This window comes from Curcuma longa, chromosome 5 (assembly GCF_044706935.1).
Source record: "Curcuma longa cultivar G26 ecotype Majalengka, Jawa Barat chromosome 5, ITB_CL_G26_1.1, whole genome shotgun sequence".
NCBI lineage: Eukaryota > Viridiplantae > Streptophyta > Magnoliopsida > Zingiberales > Zingiberaceae > Curcuma > Curcuma longa.
Window position 1 is genome coordinate 13271049 of NC_133865.1, and position 27020 is coordinate 13298068.

At 35.0% G+C, this 27020-nt stretch overlaps 1 protein-coding gene across 3 annotated transcripts in view; it reads right to left on the reverse strand.

Annotated features, from left to right (window-relative positions):
• The window catches only part of LOC141828947 (uncharacterized), a 48200-nt gene that overhangs the window by 12404 nt on the left and 8776 nt on the right, over positions 1 to 27020 (reverse strand). For 2 of the 3 annotated variants that reach the window (XR_012601859.1, XM_074716336.1), the window contains exons 6-22: positions 20406 to 20501; positions 20205 to 20267; positions 20029 to 20088; positions 10986 to 11054; positions 10429 to 10510; positions 8837 to 8889; positions 8661 to 8759; positions 7367 to 8599; positions 4897 to 5895; positions 4487 to 4822; positions 4095 to 4353; positions 3793 to 4015; positions 3333 to 3696; positions 2474 to 2623; positions 2168 to 2389; positions 1844 to 2065; positions 376 to 1026 (exon numbers count right to left, since the gene is read on the reverse strand). Coding sequence is in view for 2 of the 3 variants with exons in the window: in XM_074716336.1 (XP_074572437.1) it covers positions 376 to 1026; positions 1844 to 2065; positions 2168 to 2389; positions 2474 to 2623; positions 3333 to 3696; positions 3793 to 4015; positions 4095 to 4353; positions 4487 to 4822; positions 4897 to 5895; positions 7367 to 8599; positions 8661 to 8759; positions 8837 to 8889; positions 10429 to 10510; positions 10986 to 11054; positions 20029 to 20088; positions 20205 to 20267; positions 20406 to 20501 (5181 nt within the window). In the remaining variant the exon portion in view is untranslated. Of the gene's footprint in view, positions 1 to 375; positions 1027 to 1843; positions 2066 to 2167; positions 2390 to 2473; positions 2624 to 3332; positions 3697 to 3792; positions 4016 to 4094; positions 4354 to 4486; positions 4823 to 4896; positions 5896 to 7366; positions 8600 to 8660; positions 8760 to 8836; positions 8890 to 10428; positions 10511 to 10985; positions 11055 to 20028; positions 20089 to 20204; positions 20268 to 20405; positions 20502 to 21539; positions 21565 to 27020 lie in introns of those variants that run through there. The other variant, XM_074716337.1, reaches the window with a different exon arrangement.

Sequence of the window (27020 nt, forward strand, 5' to 3'; positions counted from 1 at the left end):
CCAGCGCGGCTCCGCACTTCCTAGAAGGGGGGGATAAATCACGGAGGCTTCACCCAGCAACAGTAGCGCCTGCAGGTGGTGAGGCAACCAGCGGGGCATTCCACACCCACTGAGAATCGACCCCAGGTCTATTGGTAGCAGCACCCCTACAGGAACCATCTGCGCCAGGCCGTGAGGGCAAAAGTACATAACGATATATGCATGATGGGCAAGTCATAGAACAGGAAAATTATTACAAAAAAGTGCAAAAACAAAATATATGAACCAGGTCAGATGTTCCCTGTATCGAAGCATGAACTCAAAATTTTAAAGGTATCAAAACTTTAAAGAATTGGAGCATATTAGGCACGGAGAGAAAATAGATAATACCCTCACCCTAATAAGAAATGTAATTATCATTTCTTCCATTGCTGCATTTGGTTTATACTCTTCATCAGATTGGCCAGCAGTTCCAGGTGTCTCAATGCTTGGTATTGATGCTCCACCAGGTGACACAACATAAAGAGACTGGAGTCCTGGTTCAACCTTCACTCGCTTGCTTATGTCATCAGGAAATACAGAAGTATCTGATGAGCACTTTGAGTCAGCAACTACAGCAACAGCATTCAATGATTCACCTGTCTGGTTATAACCCTCGGAACCTGGCACAACTTTCATTTCATTTTGTCTTTGCCTTTCCCAAGCGACAACTAAGCCAGCAAGTTCAATAGCAAGGCGTCTGTTTTCAGGAGGACTGTTAAATGGCAGACCTAGCCGACTTAAGGAGTTTACCATCTGAGGAACAAATTGTGCTCGGCAACTATAAAAGAGATCCGCATGCCGAACAATCAGCTGAAAGATGTGTATCATATTAGGAATTGAATGACCTTCTTCAACAAGTATTTTCTTGGTATAACGAATCCAGATTGGTACACGACTTTCTCCTGGTGGTAGCCTCCGAGGAAGTGCAGGCATTAGTATGTCAAGGGCTTGTTTAACTAGAAGCTTATTTTCTGGTTGACAAGTTCGCAGCAAGGCAATGAAAACCTGATAGAAGAAAGTTTCAGTTAGTGGATGCTCAGAACAGTGGTTTAGCTTATACAAAATATGTTTAAGTTACAGATGATATGATGTGATCATAAAACAAAACTAAAACATAGTTGTCATAAAAGCAACAAAGGTAAAATATATTGAATGATATAGTACGATAAAAACTCTTTATATGTGATTCCTCATTTAAGGTGGCATTGAATGAAAGCCATTCAAGCCAAATTACCAGTTGAATTGACAAATAATGGCTCTTTTATTGCATATTTTATCACATTAAACAATGATTTTAAATTATCATGCAACTGTCATCAAGATAACACAAGCACTAAAGAGAAGTGGTAATGGAGAGTTATATATCCAATTCTGGGAGAAACTTACCTGTATCTTTTTTCTGTCACCACTAATCCTACATGGCATACAATTAAGTTATGCATGAGCATCTTTGGAGTGTTCCATGTTAACCAGTGCAAAATTAAAACTGAACTTAGAGGAATTAACTTAGACTTGACTAAGAAAGGGGGGACCAATTTATTTAGTTTCATTCATATTTGGATCCAGCCAACTTACTAAACCAACAATACACCTCCCTGAATACATTCAAACAATCTAATAGACAAGAACATGGAATAAGACCTCTAGATCTGAACCCTAGGTCTATTGATAACAAATCCAAAGCTCCAACTATAGCTTCAGAATTGCAACTTTTCTAAATTGTAAAAAAAAACAAAACATACTCCACTTAAATTTAGCTTATAAAACAGAGAACGCAAATAATAGAACTTTGATGACTATGGTAAGGACAAAAGAATTCGACCTGAAGGATAATTTTTTCAGGAGCTTGATAGGCTTCTAGGAAGTGGCATACATTCACAAATGCCCATTGTTTGCTGGAATTATCCTCACGCTTAAGATGATTCCAACCAAATTTTATAAGCTCTTTGCGATGTTGAACAAGTTCATTCTGTAGATACTTCAACAGCAATGTAGCAAGCTGTAGAAGTTCTATCCTCAAAGGCTCATCATATTCAGCACTAATCTGCAGGTTAAATATCCTCAGAAATGAAAATCAATCTAAAATTAGCATTGATCAATAGAAAATGAGCCTAATAAAAAATGAGCAAACACATGAAATTGTCACCTCCTCCGGAGGGTCAAGAAGTTTATCGACAATGGTTTTTATTATTGACTGGTCCACAATTTCCCAACTGTGACCATTTTGAAAAGAGTGTGCCAACATTGGAAGGATGAGAATTTGCATAGCAATGACAAGGTGATCTTGACCAAATTGTTTTGACTGGAAGACATTCAAGAAATGCAGAAGAATCGCTTTCTTTAAGTTGGGAGCATAACCTTCTGCCACCTAGTTTGCAATTGCAACAATTGGTTAGAACATCCCCTCCAAGTAGTGTTCTACATGCCAAAATGGACAAATGGATTTGCTTACCTCAATTATATAAAATTCCTTCAAAAAGGTATAGTCAATGCGAGTTCGAAATAAGAAAATTGACAGCATATCAAAGAGTACACCAACTTCAGATTTATCATGCCTCAAGTAATTCAGAAAACACTTTACAAGCTGCTTGCTTTCCTTTACCTGCAGATCAAGAAGACTGATGTCCTTAAATATTATAAAAACAAAGACAAGTTGCACGACTACCATGACTCTAGGATGTGATAAATAGAAAACACAAGCTCCATGGCGCTGTGTCTCAAAGATGGAGTTGACCATCTTCAATATCAAGAATACTAATTCCCAAGATTAGTATAGTTAAGTGAAGTCAAGGTACACCATAAATCTACAATTGAATAGACATTGCAACTAGAAGAAAATCATATAAGCTGAAAAGAGCATCATGAATCAAACACAGTCAAAAGATCCTTTAGAGACCTACCAGAATGGAATAAAAGCCAAGAATTCTACTAATGAACTTTAATTATACTGAGGCACTAAGTGCTGTTACCATTTGCACCAGTATTGGAAGCAGAAGGAAAAACAGAATAGGGGATCAGAGATAAACTTAGGAAATAAAAACGAATTTTCCACTGGACCTATATTTTTAACAGAAGTGAAAAGTTAAATGAGAGGTAAGTTCATATGCAATAAGCAGTTGCAACCATATCGAAATCTACTTTAGGAAATTAACATGTACATCAACCAGCCATGATGTACAAGATCTTCCCCCAAAAAAGTGTACCATAACTTTGTCATATGAGGAATCAAACGATTTTGAAACAGCACTCTTCATTTAACACAAGAAAGTTAGCATGTCTTGCAGCATTAATTAATAAGCAATAAAACCAACCTGGAGTAAGCTCAAAACTTGTTCATTTTGCAAACGAGCAATCCTTGCTGGTGACTTCCAAACAAGGAGTAATGTATCGAATACAATCCGATTTGCATGCAGCCAATCTGGCATCAACTTGACTAGAGTCGAAATAAGCTCCAATCCATGAAAATAACCATCGGAGTATACAGGTAAAGATGGATTAGTAGAACTGTCTGAAGTAAGACCTTCATTGGTAATTGAAGTGGTTGAAGATTGAGTAATAGTCCCATCTGAATGCTGAATAAATTGGGGAAAAGCATTCCCAAGTATCTTATGTGGTAACTTAGCAAGTTCTTCTCTTAAAGGTTGTCCAATATCTGAACAGATTATATACATAAACCTAAAAGAAAAGATCTGATCAGGAGTTTATCATCTGCTAAAATTTGTTAAGAAAAAAACATCTTAAACTATATTAATTGTACCAGCATCTGCTAACCTTCTGAAATATTTCGGATTGCTTAATTTGTCAAGGAAATAATCCACAGCATCTGTTGCATAACGGTTCAAATATTTGGCAAGAGGGAGCCGATATGGACTGTTAATTTCACTATAAAATTGCCCTGGAGGAAGTGCTCCTTCCAAATCAACAATTATAGTTACAAGTTCATCTAGGAATTTCCCTGCGGCCTGAGGGAGGAGATGGAAGAGCTCAATCATGGCTGCAAAATCGAAATTTTGTAGTTAATCAAGCCAGATCAGAGTGCGAGAAATACCAATAACTACAAATCATAAGAGTACCTGCTGCAACCTTTGGCTCATCTCCAGCTTTCCAGGACTTCTGAGTTTGAGCAAGCTTCTCTGGTTCAAGCCATTTCCTTAAGTGATCCAATAACTTGACACCCAACTGGATATTGAACCAATTCGACAGAAGTTCGAGAAGGCGGGCTAGACCTTGTAATAAAGGCATAGTAAGACTTTTTGTATGTGCCAAATTAACCAATATAGGTCTCAAGCTGCCCTGAAGAAGTTCCTTAGGCAATCTTTGTTGTTGAACAACCTAAAACCAAAGTTTGCAGAGGCAACATTATGACCCCATACAATCAGAATAAACATAGATTTCCTTTTCTTGAAAAGAATCAATTTAAAATCACTTAACTAAAATGTCAATATGGTGATTAGAGTTGAAGTACCTGACGAAGCCCTTCCTTTGCAACAGAGACAATCTCCAGCGTCCGACAAGTCAGAGACTTAAAAAACATAGTAATGATTTTAGCACGCAACTCTGTATGATTAGGAGTTTTGAGATCTGCCCAAGCCATTGCAGTGCAAAGAAGCTCAATGCATGCTTTACGGAGCTTGTTTAATGTGGTGACTACCTTAGGGTTCATAGGTTTTGCAACCCACACAGTCTCATCAGCCTCAGCGATTTGCAATGCTTCTTGCAAAAAGTTCACTAATTCTGGGGTTAATTTGAGAAGAGGAGGTCTTAATGCAAGGCAAAAGTTCAAAGCAGAAACTGTTCCAACCTATCAGAGGAGGTAAGAAATCAATACGATTAAGTCAAACAATAAAATATTTTAGCTAGCGACAAGTACACAACCTGTTGCTCAACATTTTTGGTACGAAGTGGCCTTATTATTAGAGGCTGAAGAAGAGGTGGATAAAGAGGCTCAAGCAACTCTGAAACCTCACTGCCAGTCCTGCTAGCTAAAAGAGCCAAGCATGACTGCACAGTCTTTCTAACAACAATAGATGCATTTGGGTTGAAAAGCTCCAAGGCAAGAAATTCAACCACTCCCTGGAAACTCTGTCGGCGGTTGTCATTATTTGCTTCGTCAACATTATTTACTGCACGTAGAACTTGGGTGAGGGCCTGGCTTGTCTCTTCCTGCTCTTTATTAGCATGAACTGGCAACCTTTTCAGAACATATATAAGGCCCCGCACTATTTTCACTTGGAAAATGCATAAAGTCTCAACAGAGACTTTGCCAACTAAAGACCCAAGTCCCATGACACCTCCAACTTGAGCTTGCCAAGTACTTCCATAACAACAATGCAAAAGGCGTGGCAAAAGTTGCTCAAACACAGGTACTCGAACACTTGGAGGTGGTGAATACACAGGATTCAAGGATGGACTTGAGACCATCATTGGAGTACCAGGACCACCTCTTGAATTTAGTATGCCATTATGCTTGGCGCATGCAAGATAAAGAAGTGTTTCAGCAAACACATTTAAGGCATTTAGAGCAGCCTTGGCGTGCAGCCTGTTTTCACTAGCAAGAACTTCCACTAATGCGTCCAAAAAGATTAGAGGATCCAACTCCTTGAGATTGGAATTACTAACTCTTGATCTGGAATTCATGCTACTGCTTGATGATATCATGGAACCAACATGCTGCCCCGGCATCACAGACAAATTGGATGAAGAGCTTTCCACATGAAAAAGCAGCGCGAAATGACGACAAATATTACTGAGAAATTCATTTTTTTCATCTTGGAGCTCAGGATCAGCACTAGCAGCGACAATTGTTGTAAGTAACGTCTTAAAGATAGATTTCTCAGCCATAAGCTGAGTCTTTGTCTTCACACCAAGATCAACCTAAAGTTGAAGAGTACTTAGTCGTTGGATAATTGATATTAGAGGACACAATATACAGTTAATCACAAGGAAAAGCAAGGAGCATATTCTTAACTCTTAATTTATTTTGGCTTAAGGTACTCAAGAGAACAAAAATCTCATTAAAAAACAATATCAGAAAATCCATAGAATTCATCAATGTCAAGCTAAGGTTAATCCTCTAGTACTCCATTGAATATAATTTGAATGAAATTTTAGCAATAATTATCCCTCCATTTCCATGCAACATTTTATCACTATCAATAAGTCATTTTAAACTATATTAAAAGATTTTTTTTTATCTCCATCAATGTCAACTATCATTTGGGTTGGGTCACTAGTGGCCCAACACAGATTGGATTGTTGGATTGCGCTTGGCAAAACTTAGACAAAAGGGGTTGTAGCAGGCCCAACACTAATCCAATGCTCGTACTAAGATAGAAGTCGTGGCTTGCAAGCCGAGGCCTACATAACCAATGGACGGGAGTCTGACCCACCATATATTTCTATAAAAACACTAATATTAGTTATTAAAATTAAATATTTCTAATAGTATTTAAAAACACATTTTGAATAGTATTTTTATTTTTTAGATTTTATTAATTGTTTAATAATTTTTTAAAAAATCAAATATTGGATCTGATAGGCCAAGGCTAATGTTGGGGCCAAACCTTGGGTAATTTAGGTTATGCTGGTACCGCCCGAATTGACCAAGTTGAACCCAACCAACCTCACACAAATCTTCACGAGCCAAAAGGGGCCTGATCTATTGCCACCTCTAATCACCCACAACTTTGATCAATTTTTGAACATGCTCGTGCAATCTTAAGTCTTCTCATTTTATAACATGTTGATCTACACGATTGTTTCAAAATAGTAATGTTTGTCTTCTTTTTTATAACTCCACATATTCATCTTAATATCCATATCTTTGTTACATTTATAGGATGGATCATGTTGTTTTATAAAAAAAATAGACTAAAGGACACACAATAATCAAGATTTTTAAAGCTAATTCCATTCCAACCATTCATTTTTTATGTTATAGACAATATATTTATCAAAATTTCCTTGTGATTTAAAGTTCCAGGATGTATGCAACTCTTACACAAATTTCATGTCCACTCATTTTAATTTTATTACTATTCATTTGATTCTTAGCTTTTTATTGAAATGACATCTTATACAACTTTTATTCTATTTAAATACAAACCTTGAGTTTGTAAAGTATCTATCCACAATTCACGCTTAGAATTTATTCTTTTCACACTTTCATTAATTAGCATTATAACATCAACAAATGATATAGAAGGAATAGTTCATTCAAAATAAACCCTCAACTCCTTTTCATTGTTATAAAGAATGAGAATTCCCTAAATTTTAAAGAATATAGAAGTAGATTAAAATGATAAAAAAAAAAATTAAAGAACTTCGCAAGAAACTTCAAACTAACCTTCATCTCTGAAGTCTCAGCACGACGCCTAGAAGGATCCACTGAAGAAACCATTTGGGTTCCAAGAAGACCAGCAGACACTCCCTCGCCTGGTACATTTCCACGAAAATTGAGAAGTGATGCTAAACATGCTCTAACGAATTTCAGAGCCTCCTTCCTATAAAATGCTTCCATGCCACCATTATTTTGTGTAACAGCGGCCACAGCAAGATATATGCACCGATCTAAGGGTACCAAAAATGGTGTAGAAGGCTCAAATGTAAGAATCAGACGAAGCCCATGTTCAGGATTCTCTTTGCACTCAAGAGCGAGAGGTTCTCTAAGAAAACGCCTATTTCTACCACCTAATTTACCAAGAAGTTGTAAGGCTTTTGTCCCCCACGGATAAGGTAGGGGCCTCAAGTGAGACCACAAAGCAAGTATAACCTCTGACAGAACATTTGCCATGATAGGCTCCAAGAAATCAGGATTCAGACTGTCAATCCAGAATTCAAGAGTCCGGAGACCTAAACTTACAAGATCATCACTTCCTTTCAGAGCAAGAACAAGAGGTTTCATAAGACGAGGAATGTGCGGAAGCAAAGAACTTAAACGTGCAGGTAAGGTTAAGCAGAGTTCCAAGATAAGATCCCTCATGTCCTCACCAGTAGGTCCTTCAAGCATCAATAGCAACATATTTAGGCAAGGTTGCAAAGATGGAATAAGATCTCGTAGAAGGGTATCAAACTTTGCACCATTCATTGACCGAAAAATATAACGAAGAAGATGCATATAGCCAAGAGGTTTGTCAACTTCAGTAGCATTCTTCATACAAACTTCAATTATGGGAGGTATATGTGGCTGAAGTATGTGTTCACTATCTGCAGGAGCTTTTGCAGCAGCCATAAACAAAAAACGGAAGAGTTGCAAAACAAGCTTAGCTGCTGGGGTATCTGGTTGCTTTAGAGCATCAAGTTTGCTATTAACAAGGAAATGAATTAAAACATCCATGAAGGGGCGAAGCACTTTATGAGTTTGCAAGAGCGTAGAAAATATGTGAAGCAACTGAGTGTTGGTTATCATGCACTCAAAAAGTTCTGGCATGCATAGGGAAAATATATCCATGAGGTCTCTAGGTTCCATTATAGCTAGAATCTGTGAGAAATGCTGTAACATTTCCCTTTCATCATCCTTTTCCTTGTACAGTGCCAAACAGTGAACTCCGCTCTTCAGAACCCCAGTTGCCTTCCTAATCTATTTCAACAAAAAATCAAGATAAAGACAAGAAACCAAAAGAAAATACAACTTGAAATACCTCATCTTCCCGCATCCCTTTAAATGTTTGAGGAAGGGACACATTAGTTGATGGGGAGGCCTGCATTTGCTGTTGAACACCATATGATGATGATGAAACCTACATGAAAAGATGAAATCCCAATCTCAATACAAAAATCTGATAAGATTCTACAATTGAAGTAAAAATATCTAAACCTGTGAGCGTGGCATATGAGCATTTGTGATGCTCCAAATTATAGTCTTCATTCCTGAATAATTTATCAACCAATCAGTACCATCCATCATTACATAGTAGTAAAATTTGAATTGAGAAAGGAAATAAACCTCACTAGTGTATCATGATTGAAAGGCTTAAAAATAGATGTGTATTGATGTGAAATAATGACACTAGATCATAGCAGATTAGAATATGCTCCAGGGATCGTTTTCTGATATTCAGCTCTGTTTTAAGTGAAAGATCACTAGTAAAACTATACACCGCCAAATATTCTCTTCACTTTCTTAATTAAGGTCTGTATGCTTCATTCATCTACAGTAGTATAATTGGCTAAAAGTGATTTGCATAGGTCTTTTGAGCATTACAAGCAATAGTCATAAGCTTGCCCTGTTCCCACTTAACTGATTGTTAACCATTAAAGAATTTTTCTTAATTTGTAGCGACCCTTATATCCATCCAACAACGTGACAGTAATATCTTTACGAAATAATGTTCCACAATCAAAGAAATTCACAATTTACTCAATTTACATATGGATCAGACAATGCATTTACAGGAATCATCTGGGCATGTCTGAAACATTGGAAATGACTTTAGAATCCAAGAAAATGTCCCCCTTCTCCAATGATAGAGGGCAAAGGACTCACCAATGACAAGGGCGCAGAGTGGAGGCGGTCGCTAACAAAGGGAAGTGCTCAAAAGACAAAGTGGAAGATAGGGATTTGCTGATGAGTGAGGAGAGTAGGAACGTAGAGGAAAGAGAGGGAGGGCTGCCGACAAGGGCAGAAACTTGCAGCCAGTGGAAAAAAATGACTTTCATTTCTTTTGAGAAGAAGTCATTTTTCCTTCAAAATGTATAGGAACTCATTTTCCTCCAAAATGCTCGTATTAATTTTTCATATACTTCGTACCAAACATTAGAGTTTCTGCAAAGTATTATCCATAAAAAAGTATTTTACATGAAACAAAATTCTCTCATTGTGAAATCCATCAAAATCAGCATACAGTATCTTCTGATCTTAACTGAGAATAATTAGACAAAAAATCAAAATAGTGACTGAGCTCTATTTGTAATGAATATGATTCTTATTAATTCACTATTCTTCGTTCCAATTAAATTCATTTTCTATTGTATTAGTAGACTGATTGTGCCAATTACATAGAAGGAGATTACAAACCATTTCTATGGTGAAGTATATGTTAAACACAACTCTTGTACGAATATTGGACCCAAGAAAGTAAAGCCCGTTAAAAACATGGTCCTACTTAAGTTTATACTAATCATAATTTTACTATTACGGTCCATAAGTTTCTCCAAACACAAAAAGTAATGAAAAAGAATAATAACAACAGATTCCTGTAATGCATTACATCAAAAGTTTTATGTTCAATTTTTCCATAAAAAGGCAGTCCAGTGCACAAAGATCCCTCCAATATGGGATTCCAAAAAAAAGTCAGACCACATTGGAAAGCTCTAAAACTGATATTTCAAATGAAAAATGGAAGAACATATGAAACATGAGACATTTAATTATTATTAAATTCAAGAATCTAGGTGTATTATCAGTACCCATCACCAATGTTTTAATTAAATTTTTGTAATCACTGACTTCTTTGACATATTCCAATGGGGTCTGAAAGTTAAGAACAGCCTGCAGAAAGAAGCAAAAAACAGATTAATAATACATAGGATAACCAAATCAAGTAGTAAGAATATATTGACCAATTACAAAATCCAACAAATTATGGAAAGCATGAACAAAAAGAATAGGTATGCAATGCAATGCCTCAAAGCAGAACTAGAAAGTAGAAACTGTTATTTTTGGAGCAGCCGACAGAAATATATAGTTAAGCGCTTTCAAGTTTTGTTACTTCAAAGCTTCTCAGGTTAACATCTAAAAGCAGTTGTTTGACCCATACTTTGACAAAGACAACTACAAAATGTTCCGTGGTATATGAAGCAAATGAATCGAGCAAACTGAAGAAAATTCCAACAAAGTAGCATAATTATAGAAAACCCCACAAGAAAAATGGATAAAAATAAAACTTAACTCAAGTTGACATTTTCAAAACAGGAAGTTGATAGAAGAGCATCATGCAGTATTAAAGAAAAAAACATTTCAGTACCTGAATGGGAACTTCAAGTTTTGACCTCAAGGAAGAATACTCTCTTCCTTCCTCACCATCTTCCAAGAGCTGCAGCAGTGTGCAAAATGGAAGGAACAAGAAGATAAAAGTTAAATGAGAAAAACGTGTGAAAGTAATGCAATACAAGGAACATGCAGGCATAATAACACGTGGCCAAAAAGAAACACTTGAATGTGCGAGTACCACAGAAGATTGAAGTATGCAAGCACAATTGTGCAAAGCAATTAAGTGGTGAGTAGAAATAGCAAAACAAACGGATTTATGAAAACGATAATAAGTTCTGCTCTTCTGCACCCTGACTACTCGGGGACTGCCTTGTACCTTAAGGTTTATGTCAGGCGTATCATTAGTATTTTAGAAATCCCATATTATTTGAATCACTTTTAATGTTATGTAGAGTTTCTTTTATCCTCTTTGCTCACACGCACCTTTCAATACAGCTACTAAGCAATTTATTAGTGAACAAGAAATTTGAAATTCAAAAATTAGTATAAGAACAAGACTCCATTATGAACTCTGTCACGCATTACTGCAGAACCATGGTCATGTTATGCCTGTTATACACCTGCCCCGATAAGACACCACTATGAACACTGCTGAAATGGCAAGAGAAACTCTCCTCAGTGGAACAATATGGAAATCAAAATAACAAGAGGATTGCAATTTCATAAGTCTTCCCTTCTTCAGATATTATCACTTATGTATGAGCATACAAGTGTGCGTCATTGTAATCTAGATTTAAAAACAGACATACATAATAAACAATAGCAAGTAATAAGGCAGGTGTAATACATTACAAGATGCAACAAACTACATCAGAACCTAGTCTTGACATTGCTGATAAACGCATAAATAACAACAGAAAGCACATGATCCAGGAAGAGATTTCAAGATCTTATACCCATGGGAGCAAGATTGCAATCCAAACCTTAACGATCTTAAAATCTTATGATTCAAATTGGCCTAAGCAATCCCAATAAGGATCTAAATTGGATTAGAGAATTGCAAATTTATGGACCGAACCTATGTCTCCTTATCATGCCTACATAGACTTTCAACTCCAAAACACTTAACCACAAAGAATATGTTTTACATTATATTAGATATCTTATTAAAATTTCACATTGTGTTATAATAATTTTATGGTTCATATAATTTGAGAAAGTTTTAATTAAGTGGTGGAAGTTAAAAAATAAGAAGCAAAGCATATTTAAGGAGAATGTAGGAGTACAACTATTAGGAGAAATACATAACGGCTCAAATACGACATGGGATAAGATAGTATTAAAGTTAAAAATGATAGCCAAGAGCATACTCAGTAAGTCAAATGGCATGTACTACCAACTAAAAAATCTTAATGGTGAAAAAGAAAGTACAAGAGAAAGTAAAGAAAAACGAACAAGCTATAAATTATATACTTGTAAGAATGAAGAAATTTTTTTTAAAAAAATGCAATAGCCAAGAAAGAGGCCAAGAAATCGATGAGCGAAGCCAAGAATAAAACTTGAATGTTTGTATCAACAATTGGATACAAAAGAAGCAAGGGACATCTATACAATAGTTAAAGTGAAAGAAAAAAACAAGAAATCTTATCCAAATAAGATGCATTAAATAAATACAATAGGGAATTAGTGAATGATAATCAAATAAAAGAAGAATGGAAGAGATATTTTCATCAATCTTTTAATGAAGGTTTAGGTTACCAACTTAACTTAGGCAATTTAAGTAGGTTAGAGAGTATAAAAATTTAAATTTTTATTATAGAATTTAAATTTAAAAGTAGAAAAACTTTGAATGGAATGCAAAATGAAAAAAGTAGTTAGACCAAATGATATTCCGATAAAGATATAAAAGTGCCAAGGGAAACAAAGTATTGAATGACTTACGAAGTTATTCAATATGATATTAAATATGAAAAAAATAATTAATCAGTGGAGGATAAAAATTATAGTCCTCTTATATAAAAATAAAGGAGATATATATAATTGTGCAAATATAGGGATATTGAACTAACGAGTCATACCATAAAAGTTTAAAAAATAATAATAAAAAAGGACTAATGAAGGAGACTGCAATGAGCGAAAATCAATTTAGATTTATGCCTAAAAAATAAACAATAAAAGTTATACATCTTTTTAGGCAACTAATTGAAAAATAACGAGAACAAAAGTAATACTTACATATGATATCCGCCGACCTAGAAAAAATTTATAATAAAGTTCCAAGAAAAATTATGTGAAAAATTCTAAAAAAGATGTTAATAGCGTAGATTGAAATAATTAAAGATATATATGAGGATGTAATGATAAGAGTGAAGACTTTTGACAAAATTAACCAAAGTGTTTTTTATAAAGATAGGATTACAATAAGAATCAATTCTATGTCTCTATCTTTTTACACTAATCATGAATGAATTCACTAAACACATCTAAGGCACGTCGTCATGGTACATATTATTTGCAGATGATATTGTTTTGGTAGATGAGACATGTGAAAAAGTAAATATTAAATTCGAATCTTAATGGAAAACACTAGGAGTGAAAGATTTTAGGCTAAGTAGTATAAATACAGAATATATGAAATTAAATTTAACAATATTAGACGTAATAATCTGTAACTGAGAGTTTTAAGTATTTATAATTATTTTTACAAATAGATAGAAGAGTTGAGAGATGTCTTATATAAAATATAAGCAGGATGGTTAAAATAAGAAGAGCATCAGGTGTTCTTTGTGATCGTAAAGTACCTCTAAAACTTAAAGGTTTATGACTTTTTCAAAGAAATGAGACAAATAATGAAACTTCACGAAACCCTCATAAAGGTTTATGTACAAAGAACAGGTATGCCTATTTGGATTGTAGCCCAAGACATGGAAAGAGATTTTTATGTCAGCAACAGAAGGCCAAGCTCACGGCATTGCTGATATTGTAGGGGTGAATCCTAAGGGTTTCAAGGATTTTTTATTGTAAATCTATTTCAAACCGTAATTGAATTTTTCTTCTACAAAATAACTATTAGACCTACTATGTTATATGGAACTGAATGTTAATCTATAACTCAAGACACGAGCAAAAGACAAAAGTCACAAGGATGAAGAGGATATTAAGATAGATGTGCAAACATACAAGAATAGAGCGATAAGAGATGAGAATGATAGAGAGAAGATCAAGATTACACCTATTGAGTGAAAACTCTGATAAACAAGTTTAAGATGGTATGGACATGTACTTAGATGATCAATAAATGCTCCAATTAAGCGATGTGAACCTATGACAAATACACGCATTAAACGAAAAGAAGAAGACCAAAGAAGACTTGATTAGCAACGATAAAATAAAATAAAAATTATTTAAATTTAAATAATGATATAGTAAGAGATACAACATAATGGTGTAGTAAGATCTATAAAGTCAACCCCACCTAATCAGATAATGCTTGATTGTTGTTATTTAATTCGACAAATTTTTAAATCATATAAGATTCTTATAACTCCTAATTAGAAGAATATTTATTAATTATTATTGTTAGAATATTTAGGGATAAATATTCTGTTAGAGATAAATATTTTGTTAGGGATAAATATTCTGTTTTTCTTTTTTATAGAATAATTCTCCTAAAATAGGTCCCTATATTCGTGTATAAATAGGGATTTATCTCTTGTAATAAAGCAAGATTCCATATTATTTTACATGGTATCAGAGCGAGGTTAGGTTTAGGGTTATCCGCCCGAACCAATCCTCTTCTTTTTCTCTCTGTTCGTCATGCGTTTTCCTCGCGTGCGTTTCTGTTTGCCGTCTTTACCGACCGGATCGCGACTTCTTCTCTCGCAATCCCTCTTCCACTTCACGATCGAATCGCGACTTCTTCTCTCGCGATCCCTCTTCCGCCTCTTCTCCTCTCGGCTCACTGCATCCGGTTGTCAATTCCGAATCAACAGAGGTGATCCTTCAGGCAGCACCTCTATCGGCTGCTTCAACATTAGGCCGCAAGACACTCAACAACCACAGTGCCACCAGGAGCAAATACAAAAGGTGCGATTTTGACTGCCCCGCATCCTTTTTTTCCCCTCCTCCCTACTTGCTCCCTCCCAGAAGCAGCGGCGGCGGAGGTGCTTAGGTCACGAGCTCGCGCTTTCCATATAAAGCGAGCAGCGCGTGAATGCTTTGGATGGAGAAACAGACTTTCGGTACACTTTCCTACTCATCAACTTTGGTCTCTCGAAACAACAACAGACTTCCACCTCGTAAGGGTGGCAAAGGACGCCCTTGGTGTGATCATTGCCACCGACCAGGACACATAATTAATAAATGTTGGAGTCTACATGGTCGACCTTCCCGTGCTACGCAGATCGTCCATAGTTCTGTCACTCCTTCAGCTTCCACTTCACAGTTGCCCCCAAATCCGACCCCACCGTTTTCTTATAACGACTTTCTGAAATGGTATGAGAATCGGAAGGTCTCTGATTCCCCTGTTGCCGTTGCACTCACTGGTAATTTCTTTGCTGGCATATCTCGCTATTCGAGTTCTTGGGTTCTTGATTCCGAGGCCACCAATCATATCACTGGTAATAGATCACTTTTTTCTTCTCTCTCTACTTTTGGTTATTTATCCTTTGTCATCATGACAAATGGTTCTCAAATTCAGTCTCAGGGTGTCGATATTGTTCATCCTTCTCCGTCTCTTTCTATTCATAATGTTCTTTATGTTCCCGGTGCTCCCTTTAATTTATTATCAATTAATCAACTTACTCAGTCTCTTGATTGCGTCATCTCGTTTACTAAATCTTCTGTTTCCTTACAAGACCGGAGTACGGGGAGGATGATTGACTTCGGATATGAGTCTCATGGCCTATATCGGCTTCAACAGTCCTCTCTTGTTGGTTCGGCGACGGCATCTCCCCTTCTTATTCATGCTCAGTTGAGACATCTAGGTCTTGATAAGTTGAAACAATTATATCCTGATCTTTCTCACTTAGATTCTTTATCTTGTGAATCATGTCAATTAGGAAAGCATGTTCGTAGTTCTTTTTCTCCTCGTATTGTGAGTCAGGCTACGTCACCTTTTGCTTTAGTTCATTCCGATGTTTGGGGTCTGAGTCGTATTTCTTCTACATTGGGGTCACGATACTTTGCTACCTTTATAGACGATTTTTCCCGTTGCACTTGGTTATATCTGATGAAGGATCGTTCGGAGTTATTTTCTCTTTTTCAATTTTTTTCTATGAAATTAAAACTCAATTTGGTATTTCTCTTCGAACCTTACAGAGTGATAATGCACGTGAGTATCTATCTACTCCATTTCAGACCTTCTTGGTGTCTCATGGTGTGTTGCATCGGACATCTTGTCCTCATACCCCTCAACAGAATGGAGTTGCTGAACGCAAGAATCGTCATCTTCTTGAGACCACCCGGATTCTTCTTCTCCATTCTCATGTTCCTCTTCAGTTTTAGGGTGACGCTGTACTTACTGCGTGTTATATCATCAATCGCATGCCTTCCTCCACTCTACAAGGTAAAATACCTCATCATATTCTTTATCCTCATCAATGTCTTCATCCTTTACCATCTAGGGTCTTTGGTTCTATATATTTTGTTCATGCTCTCGATCATGGCATTGATAAACTCTCTCTCCGATCTTATAAATGTGTCTTCCTTGGATACCCACGGTCTCAGAAAGGGTACAAATGTTATTCCCCTACTTTCCGTCGGTACTTCATCTCTGCTGATGTCACGTTCTTTGATTCGGTTTCATTTTTTGGGTCTAACGGATCTTTGTCGGAGTTTTCTCCTACACCTGCACCAATGAATATCTTTTATCCTCTGGAGGAGTCTCTGTTGCTTCTAGAAACATCTCCTCCATTGCAGGTTTATCAGCGTCGTCCTCGTCCTGCTTTGCCGTCAACCACCACTGACACTGCCATGGACATATCTTTGGAGTCAATTCTTTCACCTCGTCCTCCGGTCCCATCTCCTGAGTCTGATATTCCCATTGCACTTCGGAAAGGTGTGTGTTCCACTCGTAATCCTTCTCCTCACTATGTTTCTTTGAATTATCATCGTGTTTCTCCTTCCTATTTTGTTTCTCTCCTCCTTGTCATATGTTTCTTTTCCAAAGACTGCAGATGATGTCTTTGCCCATCCAGGATGGAAACAGACTATGCTCGATGAAATGTGTACCTTACAGAGTAGTGAGACTTGGAACCTCGTTCCTCTATCGCCAGGGAAGCCAGTTGTCGGTTGTCGATGGGTATATACAGTGAAGGTTGGTCCAGACGGAAAAGTTGACCGGCTCAAGGCTTGCCTCGTTACTAAAGGATATACTCAGATCTTCGGATTGGATTATGGGAACACTTTTTCTCCTATTGCTAAGTTGTCCCCTTTGCGTTTATTCCTGTCCATTGCTGCAATTCAACATTGGCCTCTTTATCAGTTGGACATCAAAAATGCTTTCTTACATGGTAACCTGTTCGAGGAAATCTACATAGAGCAACCTCCGTGTTTTATTACTCAGGGGGAGTCTTCTGGTCTTGTATGTCGTCTGCGAAAATCTTTATATGGTCTCAAGCAGTCTCCTAGAACATGGTTCAGTAAATTTAATACTGTAATTCAACAGTTTGGCATAACTCGGAGTGAGGCTGACCATTCTGTCTTTTATCGTCACTCATCTACTTAGTAATTTATGTTGATGATATTGTTATCACAGGTAGTGATCATCACGGGATTTCACAGGTGAAACATCTTTTCAAACATTTTCAGACAAAAGATCTAGACAAACTCAAATATTTTTTGGTGATAGAGGTAGCACAGTCCAAAGATGGGATTATCATATCCCAAAGGAAATATACAATGGATATTCTAGAAGAAACAGGCATGTTAAACTCAATGTCAAGCTCATACCAAATCAGGGGGAGCCTCTTTCAGATCCTGAATGATACAGACAATTAGTAGGGAGATTAAGCTACCTTACTATTACTCGTCCGGATATCTCTTTTGCAGTAAGTCAGTTTCTCAACTCTCCATGCAAGGAACATTGGATGCTGTGACACGTATTATCCGATATATCAGAAAGTGCTCCAGGAAAGGATCTTTTGTACGAAGACAAAGGACATACTCGAGTCGTAGGCTATTCTGATGCAGATTGGGCAGGATCTCCCATTGATAAGAAATCTATTTCTGATTTTTGTATATTTGTCGGAGATAACCTTATTTCTTGGAAAAGCAAAAAGCAGAATGTTGTGGCAAGATCTAGTGCAGAGACAGAATATCGAACTATGACCATAGCCAGTCAAGAGCTTATATGACTCAAACAATTGCTTCAAGAGCTAAGATTTGGAAAGGTTACACACTTATATGTGACAATCAAGCCGCCATACATATCGCCTCGAATCCAATTTTTCATGAGAGGATAAAGCATATTGAAGTCTACTGTTACTTTGTCAGAGAAAAAATTATATCTGATGAAATATCTACTAATTTTGTTAACTCACAAGATCAACTAGCAGATATATTCACCAAGTCACTAAGAGGTCCTCGAATTGACTACGTATGTAACAAGTTGGGTACATATGATTTATATTCTCCAGCTTGAGGGGGAGTGTTAGAATATTTAGAGATAAATATTCTGTTAGGGATAAATATTCTATTAGGGATAAATATTCTATTTTTCTTTTTTATAGAATAATTCTCCTAGAATAGGTCCCTATATTCGTGTATAAATAGGGGTTTATCTCTTGTAATAAAGCAAGATTCCATATTATTTTACAATTATCATTAACTTATAAAAATTGCTACTAGCCATGTAAAAGATAAGAAGATTTTATGAATTACATTTTATTTTTCATATATTTTACTATATGAATAATTTTGTTAAGCTTTATGATATAGGAATCATAATATTCAAAAGTCAAAACTATTCAATGCACTATTATATATTAAAAGTTGGGCAAAATTCAAGATGGCGCATCTTTATTTCCAAATCATCAAAGGGGTGCCCTTTTGAGGTGCCCCCAACCAAGTAATTTTACCCAAATGCCCTCCACTACTGTTCAGAAACTATTATCTCCTGCCTAAATCTTGAACCGATCAAATGTGTTGTAACAACTATGATTTTGTAATTGTTACACATGTTGTAGCAGTGTAGCAGCTACAGTTTCATAGCTGCTACAACGTGAATCTATTAAAAAATATTCACGTTATAGCAACTACGAAACCATAATTCTATTCAAAAATATTCACATTGTAGCAACTACGGTTTCATAACTATTATAACATGAATTCAACCCTATTTACGTTGTAGCAGCTATGAAATCGTAGTTGCTACAACGTGAAGCTTTCAAAAATATTCACGTTGTAGCAGCTACGATTTCGTAGTTGCTACAACGTGAATTCGACCCTATTCAACATGAATATTTTTGAACAGGTTAAATATGCGTTATAGCAGCTATGAAACCGTAATTATTACAACATAAATATTTTTAATGCGCACTCATCTAATATTCAAATTATAGCAGCTACGAAACGATAGTTGTTACAACCGACCAATTCAGAAATTAAAATTTAGAGTTTATACAGGAAATAACAGTATTGAATAATACAGAACAGTACTGAAGAACATTTGGGTAAAATTACCTGGTTAAACAGTGACAAGGGGCGCCTTTTTAATTAAAACAAAATGTGGGGTGTCCCTTTAATGATTTGGAAATAAAAGGCGCCCTTTTGACTTTTACCCTTAAAAGTTAATACATATAATGTATTACAAATGTCAAATATAGTTCTAACATATTTTAATTAAATGGTAGGATTTTTTGATACTATGGTTCCAATTCAAACTTATATATGCCAAATTATTATTTATCATATCACCTACAACAAACTACAATCGACTATCAAGAGGTAACAAAAGCAAACATAAAAAGAAATAAAAAAGAAAACTAAAATCCACCTCCTATACAAAGTTGCATATATTAGTATAATCATATGTAACACATTAAGGGTAGGTGTGAATCAATAGAGAGTCAATGTACCTGAGGTACCATGCGTTTAAAGGTCACAAATTTCCCAACAAAAGTGTCCAATATGCGACCCTAAATATAAGACAACAAAAAGAAACATAAAATAAAGAAACATGATATGAGGCACAAGAAAATTAATGTTTTTATACAGGACAAAATAAACAGATCAAAACCATGAGAATTTATACCAATAGAGCCCGTGCTTCATCCATGCTCTGAAGGTCAACTCCTTTGTCATATATTGGCTCCACCTAAGGCCCAAAGTAGTTAATCAGTGATTACAAATATATGTCTTGCATTAAAGTGTTTTCAGATTATTCAAAAATATATACAAAAATGTACAAGCATTTAAGTTGATTCAATTTTTATCAAGGAAAAAAGATTCTAACCAGATTAAGCATCAAACGAGCACAGGTTGTGTGAATGACAATGGTTAAAGATGAGTCATGCATATTTCTTGAGAATAAATAGATAATCCGCGACAACTGCATGAAAGCAATATCAAGATAGTATTGAGGGAAAATATAAAACAAAATGGCATAATATTTGACCAGTCAAACAAACTGAAGAGATAAAAAAAATTGATGCACAATAATCTCTTACGGCATGTTTCCCTACAAGGGAAGGAAAATAGCAAGATAGAAAAATTTTCCTTGCTGCACTTTTTCTCCGTTTCCTTTGATGGAAAAAGTTGAAGGGAAGGAAAATATTATGGTTTAAAATCTTGTACCATGACTGACGAAACAATTGAAACATCATATAGATAAGTTAACAAAATTGATACCACTCAGACAATGTCTCCTATATCGCTGTCGATAAATATTATGCTATGCCACCGATATATTACAACATAGGTCAAGATAAATTAAGATAATGTTATTATCTTTATCATTATCTTTTTCTTTTTCTAGTTTATCTCTTTCCTCATTTCACCTCCAATTCGCCACTAACATCATAAATCAAAATATTAGTACAATACAGAATTAATATCATTCAGATCAAAGATGAAAACTTCAACACAACTTGAAATTTTGAACGTTGGAAAAGGCTAAGGATTTTTTTTCAATTTTACTCTATATTGATTATATTCGATCAACCCCACCTAGTGGGATAAGATTTGATTGTTGTTGTTGGATTGATTCTATCCAATTTGGCTAAACAAATCACAAAGCATGTAGCTCAAATCTGAGATTAAAAAAATATATTTTTATTTATGTTATTCTTTTTTTATTTTTAGACAAAATTTAAAATATTTTCATCTCTTCCATTAAAGGAAAATATTTCTCTCGTAAATTTTGTTTTCCTACTTTTTTCTTTCCCTATCTATTTCTTTCCTTTATAGAAAAAGAGACCTTGGTATAAACATGAAGAACGGCATGTCATATCATATTTGTCTAATATTTGCAATAAAGAGAAAAAATTCTCATAAATGAACATGTCCAAAATGAACTTTGATTGGTTAATAAGACAATTTCCCATGCCAAGTACTCCTTAATCAAAACCAAATATTTTAACTATCTCACCCTAAGATCTGGCAAGAACAACAATGAAACCCAGTTTTGCATTGTTTCCAAATATCCTGCATCCCAACATAATAATGGGCAATTGAACAAAAATTGTCATTAATAATGGGCACATATTAAAAAAATAAAGTATTTCACCATGCCATAGCTATTAGAGTGTGGGTGTTGTGGACTGATTAAATATCATATGCATCCTTTCTCGATTCCAGCAGCACAAAGCCATATCAACTTTAAGTTAGCACAACTAGACTTAATTGGGATAGTATATCCAGCATCTTTGGTTTCATTCATTTAGACTCCAGGCCTAATCAAGAAACACATCAATGCTATTAGCCTATCACCGACGTCATTGTCATATGCCATTAGATATCATTATATACAAATCACCTCATCATCATCATCATCATCATCATCAAGGCATGAGTCGTGCTGGTGCAAACTATTGGAGTCAGCTGCATGAATGGAGCATATTCCTCCACTACACTTCGTGCAATGCTTATTTAAGAATATCAACATAAATGTATGTCATACATTGTATTACCTATTAGGTATTATTACCATTTTAAATTTTGATACCTTTAATAACCATTATGACCGAGTTAATTCTAATATGTTGCTCCAAACCGAAGACATCCATCAATGACTGTTTGTCCTATTCAGATTAAAAACAGAATCAGAACTTTAGCAATAACAAATTGTTATTCTACAAATATTTTTATGTATCTACTGCATACCCTATGATATATATAAGATTATCAATGATATTCTTAGATATTATACTTATTTATCAATAATATCAAATTATTGAAAATATCATATTAATAATACTAAATGATATTATAATATTTAAAAATATTGCAGATTATCAAATATAAATAATCATAGGTGCAGCAGCCGTCGAAGCAAAAGCCAAAGGTCTAGGCAGTTGACCCAGCGTGAGTTTTCACGCACTTCAACAGCTTGCAGAGATGCAGAAGAGCATGAATACCTTAAACCAGGAGGGTCTTCCCCTGGCAACCCGTTGCTAAGCTCTAGAACCAACTAAGAGTGTCAGAAGTGGAAGTTAGAGGTGATGCTGCTCATGGACAGAAGCCTCACTGGAGGCAACAGTTTGAGCAAGGTGGAGTTGAACGTCATCACAAATCTTGCATAAATATTGAAGGAGGCTAAAGCTAAAACATGATCAGATTGAGCATGTGAGTAATGAGTGTATGCTTCTAGAGAACAAGAGATCAGTGTTGCCAGTGCGCATGAGGAAGAAGGATCCAACAGAGATGGCAAATGCAATGCATAGTTATAAATAGGCAGCTCAGTGCACAAAACTCCTGCCAATACAAGCCCTGGAGAAATATCTATTCTACGTAGTCTTATCCTACATTGCAAAAGATTATTTCCGCATGCAATCCATAGTTAAACAAGAAAAGGTCTGCACTGACTAAATGGAAACTAAAAAAACATAAATATCATTTGGAAATTGGCTCAAGTGTTAAACAAGAAAAGGTCTGCACTGACTAAATGGAAACTAATGTCCTCTTTTGAGAAAGATAAGTTTGTTCTCTGTTATGTCACATTACCTTCAAAAGTGAATGAAGATTGCAGAACTAAAAGTTCATTTCATCTCGTTTAGCCAGGTTATTCTTTAAGAAAGTTGTTAGATTACATGAGTTCACGCATGGAATCGTTAAATTTATTAGCTACTTCTGGAATATGCTGTAATAGTAATTTGAAACCCAACTTAAATTTGTCTACATTTTATCTATGGATTGTCGTAGTAAAAAAAAACTTGCTTAGCTGCCTAATAAAAGAAAACCCGGTGATTTGATAAGAATTTTGCCCATTGCTAAATTTGCCTGCAACAACTCTATAAATCAGTCTACAGAAAGCAGTTATCAGCTTGACAAATGTGCTTCTAACTTGATATATGTAAGCCCTATTCCATACTTATCCTATGATGGCTTAATTAGCCTCCTTTTATCTTCCCTTTCAGCCCAACAGGTTGCTAATTAACTGCCATCAGGATGCGTGCTTCAGATAAAACCTACTAAAGCCAAAATGATCAAGTATACAAATAGCTTTGTGCTGAAATCACCAAGCTATTAAAAGGTGCTCTTAAGCAGTCAGCTAATTGCTTAGCGCCCAAGTGGGGTTTAGAAGGTCCGCATTAAAACAATATTAGAATAGCAAAGAGAATATATTAAATTAAGAATGACTATTAATATATACAAATATATAATTGCAATTTTAATTAAAAAAATGGTTTGCAATTCCAAAACAAGAAATAGATTAAATGGTGAAAAATCTAATGATGAATGAGAAAAAAGAGTCAAAAGAAGAGGAACACCGCAACAAGCAAAAAGAAGAAAAGATGGTCAAAAATCAGTTAAAGGCGCTCACATTGGGTGAAAAAGGAAACACAAGAATTGCATGGAACAGAAGACTCATGCATACAAAGGGTGTCAGTTGGCAAATGAGAAGAATTAATGTTAGTTTCTAATATCAAATAACACAACAACTTGTATATGAACAATTTTTTTCTTTAGACCCACTTAATCCGTGTAGGTGGACCATCAATGCCACGTTTTAAAAGGATCGCCTGGCAACTAGATAAAGTGGTCGCTTGTTGAAACTGCCTAGGCATCCCCCGCCTTTTAAAACGGTGAAAAACACAATATTGATTGATAGGCTATGAATAAGATTGCTCTAGCATATACAATCTTAAAACTCGTGTTAAATCTTTTTGCTAATTATGAAGGCAACAAAGAAATTGTACTACAACTGCAATTCAGAGTTTATGTAATATATACAACAACAATCAAGTCTTATCCTACTAGGTGGGGGCAATTATATGAATCCCTCTACTTTATTGGGCTCTATCTCCTACAATATCATCATCTATATTTTAAAAAAAATTATCATATTTTATCGTTGCTAACTAAATCTTCTTTGGTCTTCCTCTTTCTTGTTTAATGTGTATATGTATCATAGTTTCGCATCGTCTAACCAAAGCAATTATTGATTATCTAAGTACACGTTCGTATCATTTTAAATATATCTCTCAAAGTTTTCTCTCAACAAGTGCACCCTTAACTTTTTATTTAATGTTTTCATTCTTTACCTGTCCATCCTCATATGTCTACACATCCACCTTAACATCTTCATCTTTATGACTCATCTCATCTTTCTACTTATGTACTCGAGTTATAACCCAGCAATCAATTCTATATAACATAACAGATCTAACCAATATTTTATAGAACTTCTTTTTAAGTTTTAAAAATACTTTACGATGACAAAGAACACCCGATGCTCTCCTCCATTTAACCATCCTATTTGTATTTTATATAAGACATCTCTCAACCCCTTTATTCATTTGTAAAAATAATTTTAAATACTTAAAGTTCTTTACAAATAATTCATCATCTTCTATCTTAACAATTGTTTCATTACATCTAATATTGATAAACTTAAATTTCATATATTCTGTTTTAACTCTACTAAACCTAAAACCTTTCACTTCCAACTTTTCTAGTCAAAATTCAAGTTTAGCATTTACTTTTTCACGTGTCTCATCTACTAAATCAATATCATCTGCATACAACATGCACCACAATGATGTGTCTTAGATGTATCTAGTGAATTCAACCATGAGTAGTGTAAAAAAATAGAGACTTAGAGTTGTTCGTTAATGCAACTCTATCTTTATAGAAAACACTTCGATTAATCCGCTTGAAATATTCACCCTTATTATTACATTCTTATACATATCCTTAATTATTTAATTATACGTTATGTTAACATCTTTCTTTTCTTTTATTTTCATATAAGGGGACTAGAGTACTTACTCTCCATTATATTTTTTTATTTTCAATATCAGATTGAATAACTTCATAAGTCATTCAATACTTTTCTTCCTTAGGCACTTCCATACTTCGATTAGAATATTATCTGGTTCAACTACTCTTCCATTTTGCATCCTATTTAAAAATTATTCTGCTTCTAAAGTTTAAATTTTACAATAAAAATTTTAATTTATATACTCACCTAACCTACTTAAATTACCTAAGTTAAATTAGTCACCTAAACCTTAATTAAAAAGTTGATAAAAATATCCCTTTCATCACTCTATTATTTCCTCATCATTCACTGGTATCATATTACCAAAGTATCATATTGCATTCATCTTTAATGCATCTTATTTGGATAAGATCTATTGTTTCTTCTCTTTCACTTTAGTTATTCTATAGATGTCTCTTTTCCCTTCCTCTATATCTAATTATAGTACCAAATTAGTTCAACTACCAAATATAAAAAAGATCAAATTAAATAGTAACTAATGTCATCTTCAGAGGAAGGTTATACCTTTGCTTATCAAAATTGGAAATTTCGTTCCGAGCTAAGATTTCATTACCCACCCAAAATGAGACACTATCCTATCATACCAAGCATGTTGTCAAAGGCACCAAGGAGGATAAGAGAAGTGGAACAAGATTCGAAATAGGAATAAAGCAAAGTGCGGGAATTGACTTAACTCGTCATCACAGAAACCCTAACCGTGCATCAAGAAAGTAATTATCACAACATTATAAAGAAGTCGTTGTCTCTAATAAAGGTATCAAGAATCGTGGAGAAGGAATATGTTATCGATGTGCTCATCGAGGAAGGATTGAAAACACAAATCATTATCTTCATAATGTCGATCATTGAAAGTGTTGGCAAAAGATAACAAGGGAGTTATAAAGTACAACTAAGCAGAGGAAAAGGAGTCACGAGAAGCAATACATTGGCTCTATCTTCAAATATTTCGTGTCTCAAAGAGTTCTACTTGCATCAATATTGCCTTCATGTGTAGTTAAGCCTTGCATTGTCTCATTCCGCTAGTTGACTAGCACATAACATTTTTTTTTTTTGATAATTCAAGTGTCTGAAATTTGTCCGACTAATCTTGAAGGTAGACGGCATTCTAACCTAGTTCACCTACCAAGTAAATCCGGAACATAGCTTATGCACACTCAAAGGCCGACGTCCAAGATATTCATCCCATTTGGGATTCAAACTCAAGTCCTCTTATTTATTCCTCTGAGTATTGTACCACTGCACCACACCCATAGGGACGCACAGAACATATTTTGTTTGTCCTTATTCTGTTGCATGTGGCAATAGTTTCAAAAGTGAACAAAAATTGCAAATCTAAAAATCTTAAACAAATTTGATTAAAATCTGATGTAGTTGAGTTTTTCTTAGATTTATAATCCTTCTTTTCCAAATATAATACCACTTGTCCTTTGGATGATCAAGTTCACTTGAATTTTCGTGTTATATAATCTACTTTCATCAATCCTACACTTATGCTTTGTGTTGCATCTTTACTTTTCTAAAATTTATCAAAATAAAAAATTGGCAGATTCAAATTAAGAATATGACTTGAGGTTCAAGGCTTGTAGACGTTATCCCTAAGTTAGTTTAAATAATCTAAAATATTTT